Here is a 13,856-nt window from a genome sequence, read left to right as displayed (position 1 = left end):
CACGATCCAGGTTTTAGCCTGCACTTGAACTGAGAACAAGGAGACACAAGAATAGAAGATCCCTCTTAGAAGAGCATTTCAAACACCATCTCTCGTTCAGCCGCTCACTTCCCCATTTTGATGGTGCCCACTTCTGCATGGCGGCTGGCTTCTCTGGGTCAGAAAAGGAACGTCCCAAAAAATAAAACAAACTGCTTTCATACACCGCCTGCCTCCTTGCTCCTGCAGAAAGCCTTGCTGTGCACACAGCATTTTCCAGTCCCCAGCCCCCTTCTCATGCCCACCCATCGCTGGTGCTGCTCCATGCACCCAGCCCTGCCCTAACCTTACCATCCGTGCCAATCCAGCAGCCCAAAGCTTCCTGACTTTCTCTACTCCCAACCAAGCTTTATTGCTTTCATTGTTATTTCCTCGGAGGACTGTTTCATTAGTTGAAAATGCCAATGACACATAGATCTTACACTTAAATTAAACAATAGCTTCAATAACGCTTCGGGGAGGTGCTTCTCCAAGCCTGTTATTTTTAGGCATCAGGGAGCGCAGTGTGCTGAGCTGCCACACTGCACCACAGAAAGAGGAAGAGCAAGGATGTTTTTCTCAACACGTTTTAACTCCAGATCCATCTCAGCAGCAGCACCGAAATTCTGAAGTAATGCAAACAATGGGTCCCTAACCAGAGAAACAAGGGACAGAAAGCGTGTTTCCTTGCACCAAAAAGCAAACACACAAACAAAAACCACGGTGCTTTGGCTGTTCTGACCCTATTTCTTTTTTATTATTTCTCAACAGAGCTGTCAGTGAGAGAGCTGCAGGAAACACAGAGCAGAAGGTCAGCACAGCGCTTCTCTCTCACTCCAGAAAGTCCCCTCCCCGCTGCTGCAGGTTGGGCTGTGCAGAAGGAACTCTGAAATGGACCGAATGCTCATCTGGCCTGAATGCTCAGCTGCAAAGAGACCCAAAGACACAGAGAGATGCAGCGGCGGGAGGGAGCAGCTGAATGCACAGGGCACCAAGCAGGAGCTGCATGTGCAGGAAGCAGCTCTGGTGTGGATGGCAATGCTCACCTGGGCTGGGACACCTCCTGCTGCAGCTAGCTGGTTGGAGAGCACAGAACAGAAATTAAAGGAAGTTTACACTCACTCATACTGCAGTATTAGCAGCTGCTGGAACTGCTAGAATACATTTGGTTCTCACTTCTCACCAACCCAAACCCACCAGCTCTGTGCAGGTGACAACTGAGGTGGCTGCAGGCAAACTCCCACATCCCACCAGGCTGCAAACCAGGCCAGAAACCCCTGGCTAAGCTGAGCTGGAACTGCAGGATGCAGGACAAGGGGGAATGGTTATAAACTGAGACAGAGGAGGTTTAGGTTGGATAGTAGGAGGAAGTTTTTCACCCAGAGGGTGGTGAGGCACTGGAACAGGTTGCCCAAGGAGGCTGTGGATGCCCCATCTCTGGAGGCATTCAAGGCCAGGCTGGATGTGGCTCTGGGCAGCCTGGTCTGCTGGTTGGCGACCCTGCACATAGCAGGGGGTTGAAACTAAATGATCACTGTGGTCCTTTTCAACCCAGGCCATTCTATGATGCTTCATGCCTCTGTTCAGCTCTGTTTCTCACCTACCAGGTAGATGCAAGCTGTACAAAATCCCACAATCAAACAGTGAACAAAAAAATAAAACTGGTCCAAGCAAATGCACCTTAATAACCCCAGTAATCCCTTTCTAAAGCAATACTATGACCCAACTTCTGTCTTCAATGCCCAGCAGCCACACGTGACGCAGCAGACCCTGACTCTCCCACCAGCTACACCCATTGCAGCTCATTTCCAAACTGCCCTCTGCAAGCAGTTTGCTTTCAGCACGCCTGCCCTGCAGCTCAGCACAGCCCTGGAAGGATTTCACGTACGGTTTTAACACGGTCAAGAAGCAGAGTGGATTCCACGTGTTAATTACAGATATTGGGATAGTAAATAAATAAATAAATAAATAAATGGCTCCCTCCCCCCCCTCTCCAAAGCAAACCCATAATCTGGTGTTGTAGCAAACAGGATGTGGTAGAAAAAAAAAAAATTAGCTAAGGTGGTTATGTACTGTGCTCCGAGACATGCTGTACTTCCCCAAGAAGCTTCTGCTGTGGAGGAAGCAGCTTCTGCAGGAGCAGTCGGCTGTGAGGCTGCAGGGCAGCACTTCGCCTCTGACTCATTCTGTAATTCTTAGAGAGTTCATGACCGTTCTGGAGGAGCCCTCCTGCAAACGGCCGTCAGAGATCAGCAGCACATGCAGCTGGTAAGGCCAGTGCCACCGCAAGGCTTGGCGGCAGGAAAGCATCACCGGCTGGGACTCCATGCACACAGCGACAGCAGACAAGTGATCAACGCTCTGCTCCTTTTCCATTGGAAAGGAGGATACTGAAAAACGGAACAAACTGGGAACTGGAGCTGTAAGAAAGAGCTGTGGTCTGGGGAAAAAAAAAAAAAAAAAAAGAAAACGGAACGGTCCTCATCTGCACTGCCTGCCAAAGCAAAGGGAGGTCGCTGGATGAAGCTTTATAATGAGTGCATAAAGGAAAGCATTCTAGAGCAGCAGGCTCTCCGATGAGGCATGAAGCAGCAAGTCTATCAGCGATGCTCCCTGCAGGCTGGGTCTGACCCAACCAAGCTGCCCGCACACCTCACAGCAGCAATGCCAGGGCAAGGTGATCAAGCTTCCCATCACCACACCCTACTGATCTTACAGCACTGTGCATAATGCCTGCCTACAACTGAGGGTGCTTCACCACAAGTTATTATGCTAATGCATGGAAACAGTACAGATTTAACGGCAAAGAACAAGCTAGAAAACGCAATAAAATTTAAATGAGCCACCACGGTACAGGAATACAACGTTTTCAAGTGCAATGCAAAGTCTTCTGTTAAAAACAGTCCTATTCCATCTTTCCTCCTTCCCTCCTAAACCTTCCCTCCAAAGGAGCCACCTCCAAGCTCCAGCCCCATGTGCACAGCTGGCCTTCGTATCTGGGACTGCAGCACAGAGAGGAGGAGAGCTCTGCACATCTGCAAGCTGTGCATCTCCAGTAATGGGAAAAGCTAATCCCTAACGACAGCCCGGGCTCCACAGTTCCACTTCTGGCAGCTACCAGAGTGGGGAAAATAAGGAGATAAAATCTTTCATTTCTTCCAGGGTCAGTTACCTAACTGTAATTGCTGTGACTTATCAGAATAACTGCAACCGTCTTCTCTATCCTCTGGAATCAACTGTTAATGAAAAGTATTCAATTACATAAATACAAATATCCATTACATACAAGCCGTTCCACTCAAATTCATTTTTTATTTTATTTTTAAAAAGGCTTCTTCATTTCATTGCCAACAATGAGAAACAAACAGTTTGAGCCAACGCTTATGAGGTTACTTAAAATTCCACTTATTTTGCAACTGCGAGGCTATAGCAAGACATCAGTGCTTCAGCAGAGACCGCACATGCTGAAAGATGTCAGCACAAGCAAATGAGAAATCCCTGCATGCACCACATAGGTGCAACGCCACAGGACACCAGTACCTTTAGGAAATGGGGAACAGCAGCCCCGTGCTCCCAGCACCTGCTCATCACATTCTCTCCTTTCCTTCAGGCAGGAAGAGATGCACTGAGCTCCTCTCCTTCCCAGCCCATCTTATGGTCTTGTCCCCATTTTGCAAGACAAGTGCTGTTGTGCCATCACCGCAGACTTACAGCAACCCGCTCCTAAAATCTACTTGACAAAGACATCACAAGCTGCTCATTACATCCATTGCACTGCTTTACACCCGTTAATTATCAAAAACCAACACATATTTTAATCACATTAAGCCTCTGGAAATCAAACTGTCCTCACCACCTCTGCAACCACCTTTCTCTCTTCTTAAGACTGCCTACCCTCACTTCTCTCTCTCTCACAGCGCGCATCGTGCCCTACTGCAGTACTTCCTTGTAGGTCGCTCTCAGCAGATGCTAAGTAAGGTCTGTTTGCTGCCTCTGCTCCTTCCTGGCTTCCTCCCAGCAGGTCCACGTTCGTTCTCCAGCCCGGTGCCAGGACGGGACGCAGCACTCTGCCAAAGCAGGATTACTTGCCGTGCCTCGCAGGCTGTGATCCCATGGTTATATTTAGTTGTGTGATCGAGCCGAGACGTCACAGCTTGAGGCTCACTGTAACACCCGGCTCTGCTAAAATGCTGCCTGATTTGCAGCTTTCCAACCTCTATCTGTGCCATTCTCCAGCACAGGCGCTCACACCTCCTGTTTATGGAGCTCTTTGGTAACCTGCTCTCAGTGCATTTACGGCCTTTCTCTGAGGTTCTTCATCCCAGCATTCCCACTGATAACCAAATGCTGACATTCGTGCAAGCTCGTTGGCTGCATCCATCCATCCCCACCCTGCATGAGCCACTGGAGCTCTTCTCAGATCACTTCTCCCAGCAGTTCACCCAGCACCTGCCAAAGTCACCCAGGCACCCTTGCCTGTGCTGCTATGGGAACACCCAGCAGACAGACAGGATGACAAGCATGGTATTTTTATACAACTGCTCCCTGACCAAGGCTTATTATCCTGCAGAAAAAAAAAAAACCAACTTGAACTGATGTGACACATTATATTGTTGACAAGCCCATACCAAGTAATACAATTTTCTCCTACATGTTTCCAAGTAATTCAATTACTTTTCCAGTAGTTTTCCAGAACATGAAGTTAAGCTGACAGATTGCCTTGCTTCACCTTCTACCCTTCTACATCTCATTCTACCAAAGGCCTCTGTTTCACAACGTCCTGTCCACACTACAGCATTCTCCAGGCCACTCACCACGTGGATTCTGTGCAGCCCATCAGAGAGGTGGCACAAAAGACAGCCTTAAAAGATTCACAAGAACAGCAGAACGACTCACCGATTCTCTGATGGAAGATCTTGTCAAAGGTTAATTCACCCCTTTCCTCGAGGTATTTCTGCATGACGCTGCGGATGCTGAAAGGGAAAAAGAGAAAAAAAGAGGTAGTTGAAGCTGTTTCTTTTAACAAAACTCTTCACACACTTGGGAGAAAAGCATCGCTGCAATGAAACACCCATGCAAAGGCCAGTGCAGACACCACAGCTCAGCCCTATCTCCATACTGGGCACTGCTGCCTCTTCGGCCCCACGTTGGGTCTTAGCCAGCACCATGCAAATAAAAGCACAAGTCAATCGAGTCAGCATCAGGCCATTCACACAGCCATTGCCACACATCATTAGGAGAATTAGCCAGTGTTGGCTCCATTAGGAGCCCAGCTTGGCTGTGGTGCACTTAACATCTCCTTTGGCTAATTTACAATGTCACAACCACTCATCGAAACCACATTAACGAAGATTTTCTTTATTTGTCAAGTAACGTCAATATTCTTTTTAATATAATGCTATAAAAATTTCATATGGGAAACAATACAAGTACATAAATTTTAAAATCAATGCAGCACGGCGGTGCTGTGCCATGATCCAACTGTGCCATGGCAGCATTCAGCCAAAATTCCTTTTTTTGTTTTGTTCTGTTTCCAATTTTAAAACTGGTATTTTCGTGCACACTCGGTATTTCTGTAAAAATAGCCACAAATAACCCACACGATGTATTCTTGCCCTAAATAAGGCTGTCAAAATCGCTCGCGCTCTTCAAAAGCACGGCTGAGCACCTGATCCCTGCGAGACGCAGGCTCCACACCACTCCGTGTCAGGGAAAGGAAAGGAACAAACTAGCTCTGAAATGCAGCAGGGCAGGCTGGCTCTCACAGCCTAACCCTAACGCTTCCTGGAGAAGGAAAATCAGGTGGCTTGGCTTGTTTGGCACCAGGACTCTCAGCCCCTTGCCTACATGAGGATGATCTCTGCAGCTCTGTCCTGCCCTGGTCCCAGCTCCAGTTCCCATGCGAGCAGCAGACCAGCACTAACAAAATGAGCCCTTCTCATAACAAGGGTGCTGAGAAGGCTCTGCTCTGCCATAACAAGTGTGCTGCGAGAGATCACATAAATCTGAGTCTAGACAACGGGAGGAGAGAATAAGCAACATAACGTGTGAGTGAAATGCCCTGGGAAACACTCTGTAATGAACAGATCTGCTCGGCAGGGCTGCTCCTGTCCCTGCTGCTTGTACTGCTCCTGTGCCCGCCTGCCTGACTCTCACCCACAGGTTGGAGGTGAAAATTTTACCGGGTTGGCAAGAAGCAAAGCAGAGTCCACACATCCTTCAGCTGGATGGAACAATCCGCAGCGCAGCCCAGCCCATGCCACAGGCAGGAAGGAAGGCTCCTCGGCTCCTGACACCGACCCATTAGCTGCCCTGCAGGCCAGCAATCCGCCACTAAAAGCCACATTTTGCAGAGAAGCGGCCGTTCCTCAAAGGCTCTCCCTGCCCAAATGTGCTCTCAGCACTAATGGGAGCTGTGGCCTTCCCGCGGGTCAGCTCGGTTCACAGCACGACCCACCTCGATGGCAATACTCAGATCAAGCAAAACAAAAGCTGCCTGAAAACAAAATCCAGGGAGACTCCAGAAACAAAAGCACATCCGACCACGCTGGAGAAAAACCTTTTGTCGGTATATTTTTTTTTACTTCATAAGGGAAGAAAACAGCAAGCAACAAAAAACTCGGGGATGCTCAGCTTGCTGTCCGCACGCCACGAGTGTGCTGAGCTGACGGGGCAAATACACAGGGCAGAAATCAAAAAGCAGACTTACAATTACATTCAGACTTACATTACATTACAATCAGACTTAACATTAAAAGCCTAGGCTATAGAGTAGCTTTGGTTGGAAGGGACCTTGAAGATCCTCTGTTCCATCCCCCTGCCGTGTGCTGGCTGCCCCCAGCTCAGGCTGCCCATCCATGGCCTCGGGCACCTCTAGGGATGGGGCACCACAGCTCTGGGCAGCACTGCCAGGGCCTCACTGCCCTCTGAGTGAGGAATTGCTTCCTCACATCCAACCTCCATCTCTCCTCTTTTCATTTAGAGCCGTTCCCTGCCGTCCCATCCCCATCACGCAGGCAGGTGCCCACCTGCAGTCCCCAGTCTGTGAGCTGGAAAGGAACAGTTCAGCCCAACCCGGGCAGCAGGGCTGCAGGCTGCACTGGGAGCTGAGCTCACCGCAGCAGCACGGCCCGTCAGAGCTGATCAAAGGCATCTGCTGAGCAGCAGCCTTCGTGGTTTGGGGGCCTTCCATCAGTACAGAGCTCTTGCTGCCCATGAGCGTGCAGGAAGGTGAGCTGACAGGACACAGATCGCAGCACCAAGGTACAGGCGCACAACGCCCATCTGAAAACACATCTGAAAAAATAAGGGGGGAAAAAAAACCAAAATGAACGATGGGCTTTTTAATGGAAAAGAACATGGGTAGGGCGTGAGGAGTGCACATCTGCAGCCCTGCCCTGCCACGAGCACTGGAGGAGCAGCAGGGCATGGAGAGCAGCCCGGGCTGTGACCCCTCAGCAGCAACCCGTGACCCCAGTGTCACCAAATTTGTCAAAAGAAATCCATCTTCTGACGGGTTTGGGGATGCCTTGCAGCCATACAGCATGATGCCATCTTCCAGGCAGCTTCCTGCCAGCTGTAAGCACTGCCACAGCAGGTGCAGGGAGAAACCAGGAACTGCAGCAGAGGGAAACGAGCAGCGTTCGTTTTGATACTTCCTAAAAGTTCTGCTATTAATTTCAGAGATGCACGGACTCCATCCCTGTGGGTTCATCCTACTGAATAATGCAGGAGTTGTTCTGAAAGCATCTCACGCCTCGGAAATGGAAGGCTGAGGAGCAGTGCAATGCTATGTGTGCACATGCATACTCTCCCTATTGGAACAACATCAAGAAGCCACTTACTGCTGACCTTCTTACCATGGGGTCTTAGAGGAGCTTTTTATCATTTAACATAAAAGCATGCTGCTTTTTCTTGTAAATCGGTATAAGTTCTGATTGGTGGAATGCTGTCTATTGTACAGATGCCCACTAAAGCTTGAAAAATAATCATCAAACCCACCCAGCTTAATGCACCTGCAGGCACTGATATGTTCACCTATAAGACGAAACAGGGAAAAGACAGGCAGGCAGAGCACAGGGATGCACTGCACGCCTTCCATCCACTTCACTTTGCTTCCTCTCAGACTTGTACCCACTTCAGAGTTCATTACAGGCTCCAAGTGATTCTGTTCTCAGGTATCACAAAGCACATTTTACACACTGCCACTGCTCTTCCAGTCCAGCAGGCAAAGTGAATTCCCAGCATATAAAGGCCCACTGGCCCATCTAATCTGATCTACTTATCTCCCATTTGTGATTTGCCCGATTGGAAGAGGAAACAAATCATTAGGAGACATTTTTGGACAACAATGAAATAACATGGAAAACATATGTGCCTTTGATTCTTCTACTTCCTAGCACCCTATAATATTACTAGAATAACCCTGGCAGCGATGCCGTATTCAATTGACTTAATTATTTTAATAGAGAAATCAAAGCAATCATTGGTACTAAATTAATTAGTGCACATGCTCATTCAATTCCTCATCCCATCAGCTGATGAACGGAGCACTGATCAGTGCAAAGGAACGCTCTGATCCCTCTCCATGCACAGCACATCCCCACACGTCCCATACCCCAAAGCTGCACTGTCTGCACACCACAGGATGGACCAACACACCAAACCCCAGAGCAGGGCCAGGCTCTGCCATCTTCCATCCCAACTGCACCCATTTCTACCCCATTTCCCATCTCAGCACACTCTCTTCCATTCCAAACTCTCCAAACCATTCCATTCCCACTTCCAAACCATTCAGCAGCTCCTACAATTGCTAGGGGTGATCACTAGTTTCCTGCCCAAGCAGATCCACATCTGCAACAAATATTAATGGAGAAAGCTTACAACTTAAAGCTTAAAGCAAGAGCACGGAGCTGTGAGTTCAGCACAGACACTACCCTCGTGTTTCTTGAGGACTGCCTGCATTACCATTGCTGAAACCTGAAACTAATACAAAAGCTTCTAAGCACATGAATTTTTCAGGAATAATTGCACTGAACTGTAATGTCAAGGACGTGCCCTTCCACCAGAACGCCGCTACTGAGAAACTGCAAGAAGGAGAAATGGGAACAACATCACATCTCCTCACTCTAAACGCCATTAAGCCATCTGTCAATCACAACGTGCTGGGCTTCTTTGATACAAACACGAAATTAAGTGCAACGTGCCTATTATTTATTTGATTTGTCTGTACCTATGCTTTAGACTTTCTTTAAAAACAGTGTGCAAATGTAAAGGCTATAAGCAACCGAGAACAACATGCAGCCCACGCTGGCTGGGATGCACCACACCTGGCTGTGATTGACTCATCTACAGCCACAGGATGTGATTTCAGAGCCCTCAGCGCCTCTCTGCACCACCCAAACCCAGCCTACACTGCTCGTGCATCTGCCCCAAAGGCCTCCCACGATGGTCAGCAAATACACCTTAAGACAAGGACAGAATGGCCTGCAGTCATTACAGACAACGTATTCTTTCATACAAGCATAGGGTTCAGCAATGCAAGCTTTACCAAAAGTGAAACAAGCCAAGGAAGGCTCAGCCTGTAAAAGAGATCTACTGAGAACTTCTTAAACAAGTTAAACCTGGCAAAAACGTTCCTATGTTTTTTCTCCTCCGGAAGAAACAATCCTCTTTAAACAAACAAGCATCTCTCAGAGCCACACATCCCAAGCACGCCACAGAGATCCTCCTGCAGCAAAACAAAGCAAGGAAGTGTAAAATTGTCTCTGTTGATTTTCTGCACTTCACGGTGGGCTTTTGACTCGCAGTTATTCTTAGGTCCCGAAAAGAAGGGAGATGCCAACAGAGAAACCGATAGCTGGATGAAAAGGAAAACGTGGGTAACAGAATGAAGAACTGACACAGAGAGGTGCAGAACAGCTCTGATATGAAAACAAGCAGAGTATGAAGATGTGGGGAAGCCAGGCTGGGGTTTTTAGAAGGAACAGCAGATGAAAGGCTCAGAGAAGAAAATCACCTCCTTGACATGGAGCTGTGTCCTGCTAACCCAGTGCTTGCTGGGACCCAACGGCCTGCTGTTCTGCCCATTTAATTCAATTAAACTATGTATGCACCTGCACCTGACAGGTTCTGATAGGCTTTCTTCTAATTGCATTAATTACCCTCAATAGATAAATACCCCCCTATAGATAAGAAGCTTAACACAGCCCCTTCTGCATGACCTGACATTGCCCAGCACTGTGCTCAGCCCTTCCCTGGCACTGCAGTGCAGCACCCTGAGTGGTACCCAGAGCACGAGGGACAGCTGGGAGGTCCACCAGCCCTCCACCTCCCCACGGCCATCCTGCAGTGCCAGGCACCCACGCTGCATGATCAGCAATGGGAGCTTCCCCCAAAGCATCCCTCAGTACAGAGCACGGTAGCAGAAAGCTGAACCTCTCCCCCAGTTGCCCTCATTTACCTTTTGCTTAATTACAGTATCAGCACCCAAGGGAAGGCCCGTGATTAAAACCCATTGCACCTCCCACGTGTTGCTGATTTCTTAACAGGCTTAGCCCCAACTCTGTGTGCTTCAGATAGCAGTGCAGCCCTGCTCCAAGGCTCTGCCTTCTGCCTGGGCAAAGCCCTTCAGCAGCACCTCTGCTGTGCCATGAGCTTCTGCTGTGAGCCTGAGCAGTTCAAGTATTCTTATGCTGTTTGAGTCAGAAGGGACCCCCGAAGGCCATCTGTTCCCATTCCCTGCATTGCACAGGGACATCCTCAGCTCCATCAGTGCTCACAGCCCCATCCCCGCCTGTGGCTGTCTGCAGGGATGGGGCATCCAGTGGGAACAGGGGTGCTGGTGGCATCTGCTCAGTGCCACGCTGCTGCAGGGCCCAGCACACAGCACAGGGCTGCAGGTGCAGAGCAGTGCAGAGCAGCACAGAGCGAGGCGTGAGCACAAGTGGCGTAATTGTAACAAATGCAAAAATGGCAACAAACAATTTTCAGGAAAATTTTCTTAAGAGACAGCATTGTAAATGAAAGAGCACAAGAAGGAGGCGTTAGACAAAACCAGAGGAAACAATGTCAAAGGAACCAGGACTGACAGCACAGAGACAGCGAGGCGCTCTGCCCTCTAACCTGGAGCGCTGCTGATGTTTGAAGAGGTGCAAGAACTCAGGGATGTCCAAAGATACAGCTAAGATTCAGAGAAAGAATGCCACAATGCCAAGAGAACAGAACTGCAAAAGCAGGATTAATACAGGAGAGATCACAAATGGCCCAGGATGGAGTCGGGAAAGGAAAATCGACCTCCATGCATCCTATGAAGCTCAGCCAGAACTTCGCTGATACTGGAATGCCAGGTGAGGAGGAAAAGTGTATTGCAGGCTGATCAGAGCCGAGGGGTGGCCTGGAAACACCTCTGGAGATACAACAAGGATGGGATAACCAAAAAAAAATCATCACAGCTGGAGAATGATTTTTAAGTGTCTGCAACACGGTTTGGTTTTCCCCTGGGAGGGCAGGATGAGAGGAAGGCTGGAGACCAAAGAGACCTGGAAGAATCAATCACAGAATTAACGTCACAGAGAGCTAACTAGTGAACGTGCAGGTTAGAAGAGATGATGAGAAACTTCTACAACCGTGGCAGCAGAAGAGAAGCCCGATGGACGCCTGCTCTGTTCTGTTCCCATACACCAAGAGTGAGCCCCGCACCCACCCCGGCTCCAACCTGCTATTTCCTGCCCCTATTTCCTGCACCACTCATCTGCACTTCCCAATATGCAAATCTTCATCTCAGAACAGAAGGGGCCAGCAAATCGGAAGAACTATAACTTAGTTCTCTTCCACTCCCAGTGACCAAAATAAGGGGAACCTAAAATTGATATCTAAAAGTGAAAGACTTCAGAAGCCCCACGAAAACCCTAAAAATTGAGTGCAGTTCACTGGCTCCTCTCCTCCCGACCCTAGAGTTAAATATCAAGGCTGACATTTCAGTGTGCATGCCCTCTCTCCCACTGAGTTCCCAATCCTGCAGGCCCTTCTGCCCACCCACCTGCAGGATGGCCCTTTCAGGACACGCAATGAAGAGATGCTGCAGCTCTCCCAGCTCCTGGGAAGGAACGGAGGAAATGCTGAAAGGAAGGAAAAGCAGACGACAGAGAACACACAGAGGATTGTTTGGGTTTGGTGCTTAAAATCACCAGCCCAGCCTCTTCCCCAGGCACACGTGTCCCATTGGCACGTTCTGCCCTTGTTCTTCCCGAGCTGTGACATTTAACAGTTCAGGCGCACAAACAATCTGAGGATGCTCCACACGAGCCCAGCAACCAGCAGCCAACAAACTTCACCCTCACAGCTTGGTTGCTGCTGAGCCTTGGCCCGCAGCCTTGGAATCTGCTCTGCCCTACAGCTCTTGCCTCGCAAACAGGCATTGCAGCAAACTCATCCCTTTTGCTTTGCATCACTTAACCCAGAGACACAAAATGGTGCCAACAGGTGCACCGGGCTCCAGCAAGAGCACGACCTGCAGAGAGCAAGGAGATCTTTGCAGCATTCCTGGAGCAGACGGTGCTGGAGCTGCAGCACATCCCTGCCATCGCCTGCTCCTGGCTATGCAGCATGGCTGTGGTGCTGCAGGGCCCGGCTCTGCACACAGAGAAAGCCAAAATCTCCTTGGGGAAAGGGCTCAACTGCAGACCCAGAGAGGAACACAGACTTTCTGTGCACGGCGGTGGGTTTTTGCTGTTACTATACCAACCTGCATGCAAGCAGTTGATTTGTATTATATAATTGTACACGGATCCATCTGCCAGTAGCACACAGTATTTAAGTATGCCCAACGCATCGTGGTGGTTCTAACGAAGGAGGTTGAGGGGGGGGGGGGGAGGAAAAAAAAATACACCATCAAAAAAACGACCAGAAACCAGTACGAAGACATCTGACACCAGAGCAACAGTCGCTGCTTCCTCCTGCGTGAGGAAATCCCTGCTCTGGGCCAAGCTGCGCCCATTGCCAGGCCCCCTGGCCCCAGGCAAGCCGCCGCTTCCCGTGCCAGCAACGGCTGCAAACCGCTTCCCACCTTCCTCCGAGCACCGGAGCTGCCAGTATCTCCTTCGATCATCAGCGCGGTTTGCAGACGCGTCCTTGCACAGTCAGCCCTGCCCGTGCGGCGGTTCGGCCGCATCACCTCCCCGCCGCTCACAGCCCCGCACGGCGCCCTGAACCCCGCGCCACGCAAACGGGCACGGAGCGCGGCACGGCGCTGGCGCACCTGCTGGGGCTGCAGCCCGAGGGCGGTTCGTGCCCTGGGCACAGCGGGCGGCTGGCACGGCGCGCAGCCCAGAGAGCGACAACCGCCGCCCGGCGCGGCAACGGGGCGAGCAGAAGCGAAGCGCTCATCTCCGGCCGCGCTCGCGGGAGCGCAGGGCGAGGGCTGCAAGGGCAGCGCCGGGCCGACGGCCGCCCGCCCCTCCTGCGGCACGCACTATGCGGGATTTGCCGTCCCGCCGGCTCGTCCCGCTAGCCGGCACGGCGCCTTGCCGGGCTCCATCCATCGGCCGGCCGCGCTCAGACCACCGCTCCGCCGGGAGCTCCGGGTCACGGCGCTGCTCTCGGGCTCCCGCATCCCCGCTCCCACCAACCCCCCCCGGCCGCCCCGAAGGAGCCGGGCTGCGCTGCCCACCCCCCCACCGCCACCGCCCTCGGTGCCCTCCGCTGCGGACCGTTAGCCGGCGGTACCTGGGCTCGGGCAGCGTGATCTTCTTGCTGGCCCGGGCCGCCGGCGTGCTCTTGCTCTTCTCCATCGCCATCAGGTAGCTGACATCGGCCAGCACCGCCTCCAGGTCCGCCAT

The 13,856-nt window shown here is 50.8% G+C and overlaps 1 protein-coding gene across 1 annotated transcript in view; it reads right to left on the bottom strand.

Moving 5' to 3' along the window:
- Window positions 1–13,856, bottom strand: part of GRK3 (G protein-coupled receptor kinase 3) — a gene marked incomplete at both ends in the record, with an annotated part of 41,280 nt that extends 27,424 nt beyond the window's left edge. Inside the window, 2 exons of the mRNA XM_079543803.1 lie at window positions 4,915–4,991; window positions 13,744–13,856. Coding sequence (XP_079399929.1) covers window positions 4,915–4,991; window positions 13,744–13,856 — 190 coding nt within the window. The remainder of the gene's footprint in view (window positions 1–4,914; window positions 4,992–13,743) is intronic.

The sequence above is a fragment of the Tetrao urogallus genome (assembly GCF_951394365.1).
Source record: "Tetrao urogallus genome assembly, chromosome: 17".
Classification (NCBI taxonomy): Eukaryota; Metazoa; Chordata; class Aves; order Galliformes; family Phasianidae; genus Tetrao; species Tetrao urogallus.
The sequence above is the reverse complement of the archived record's forward strand: the minus strand, read 5'-3'. Positions and strand labels throughout refer to the sequence as shown.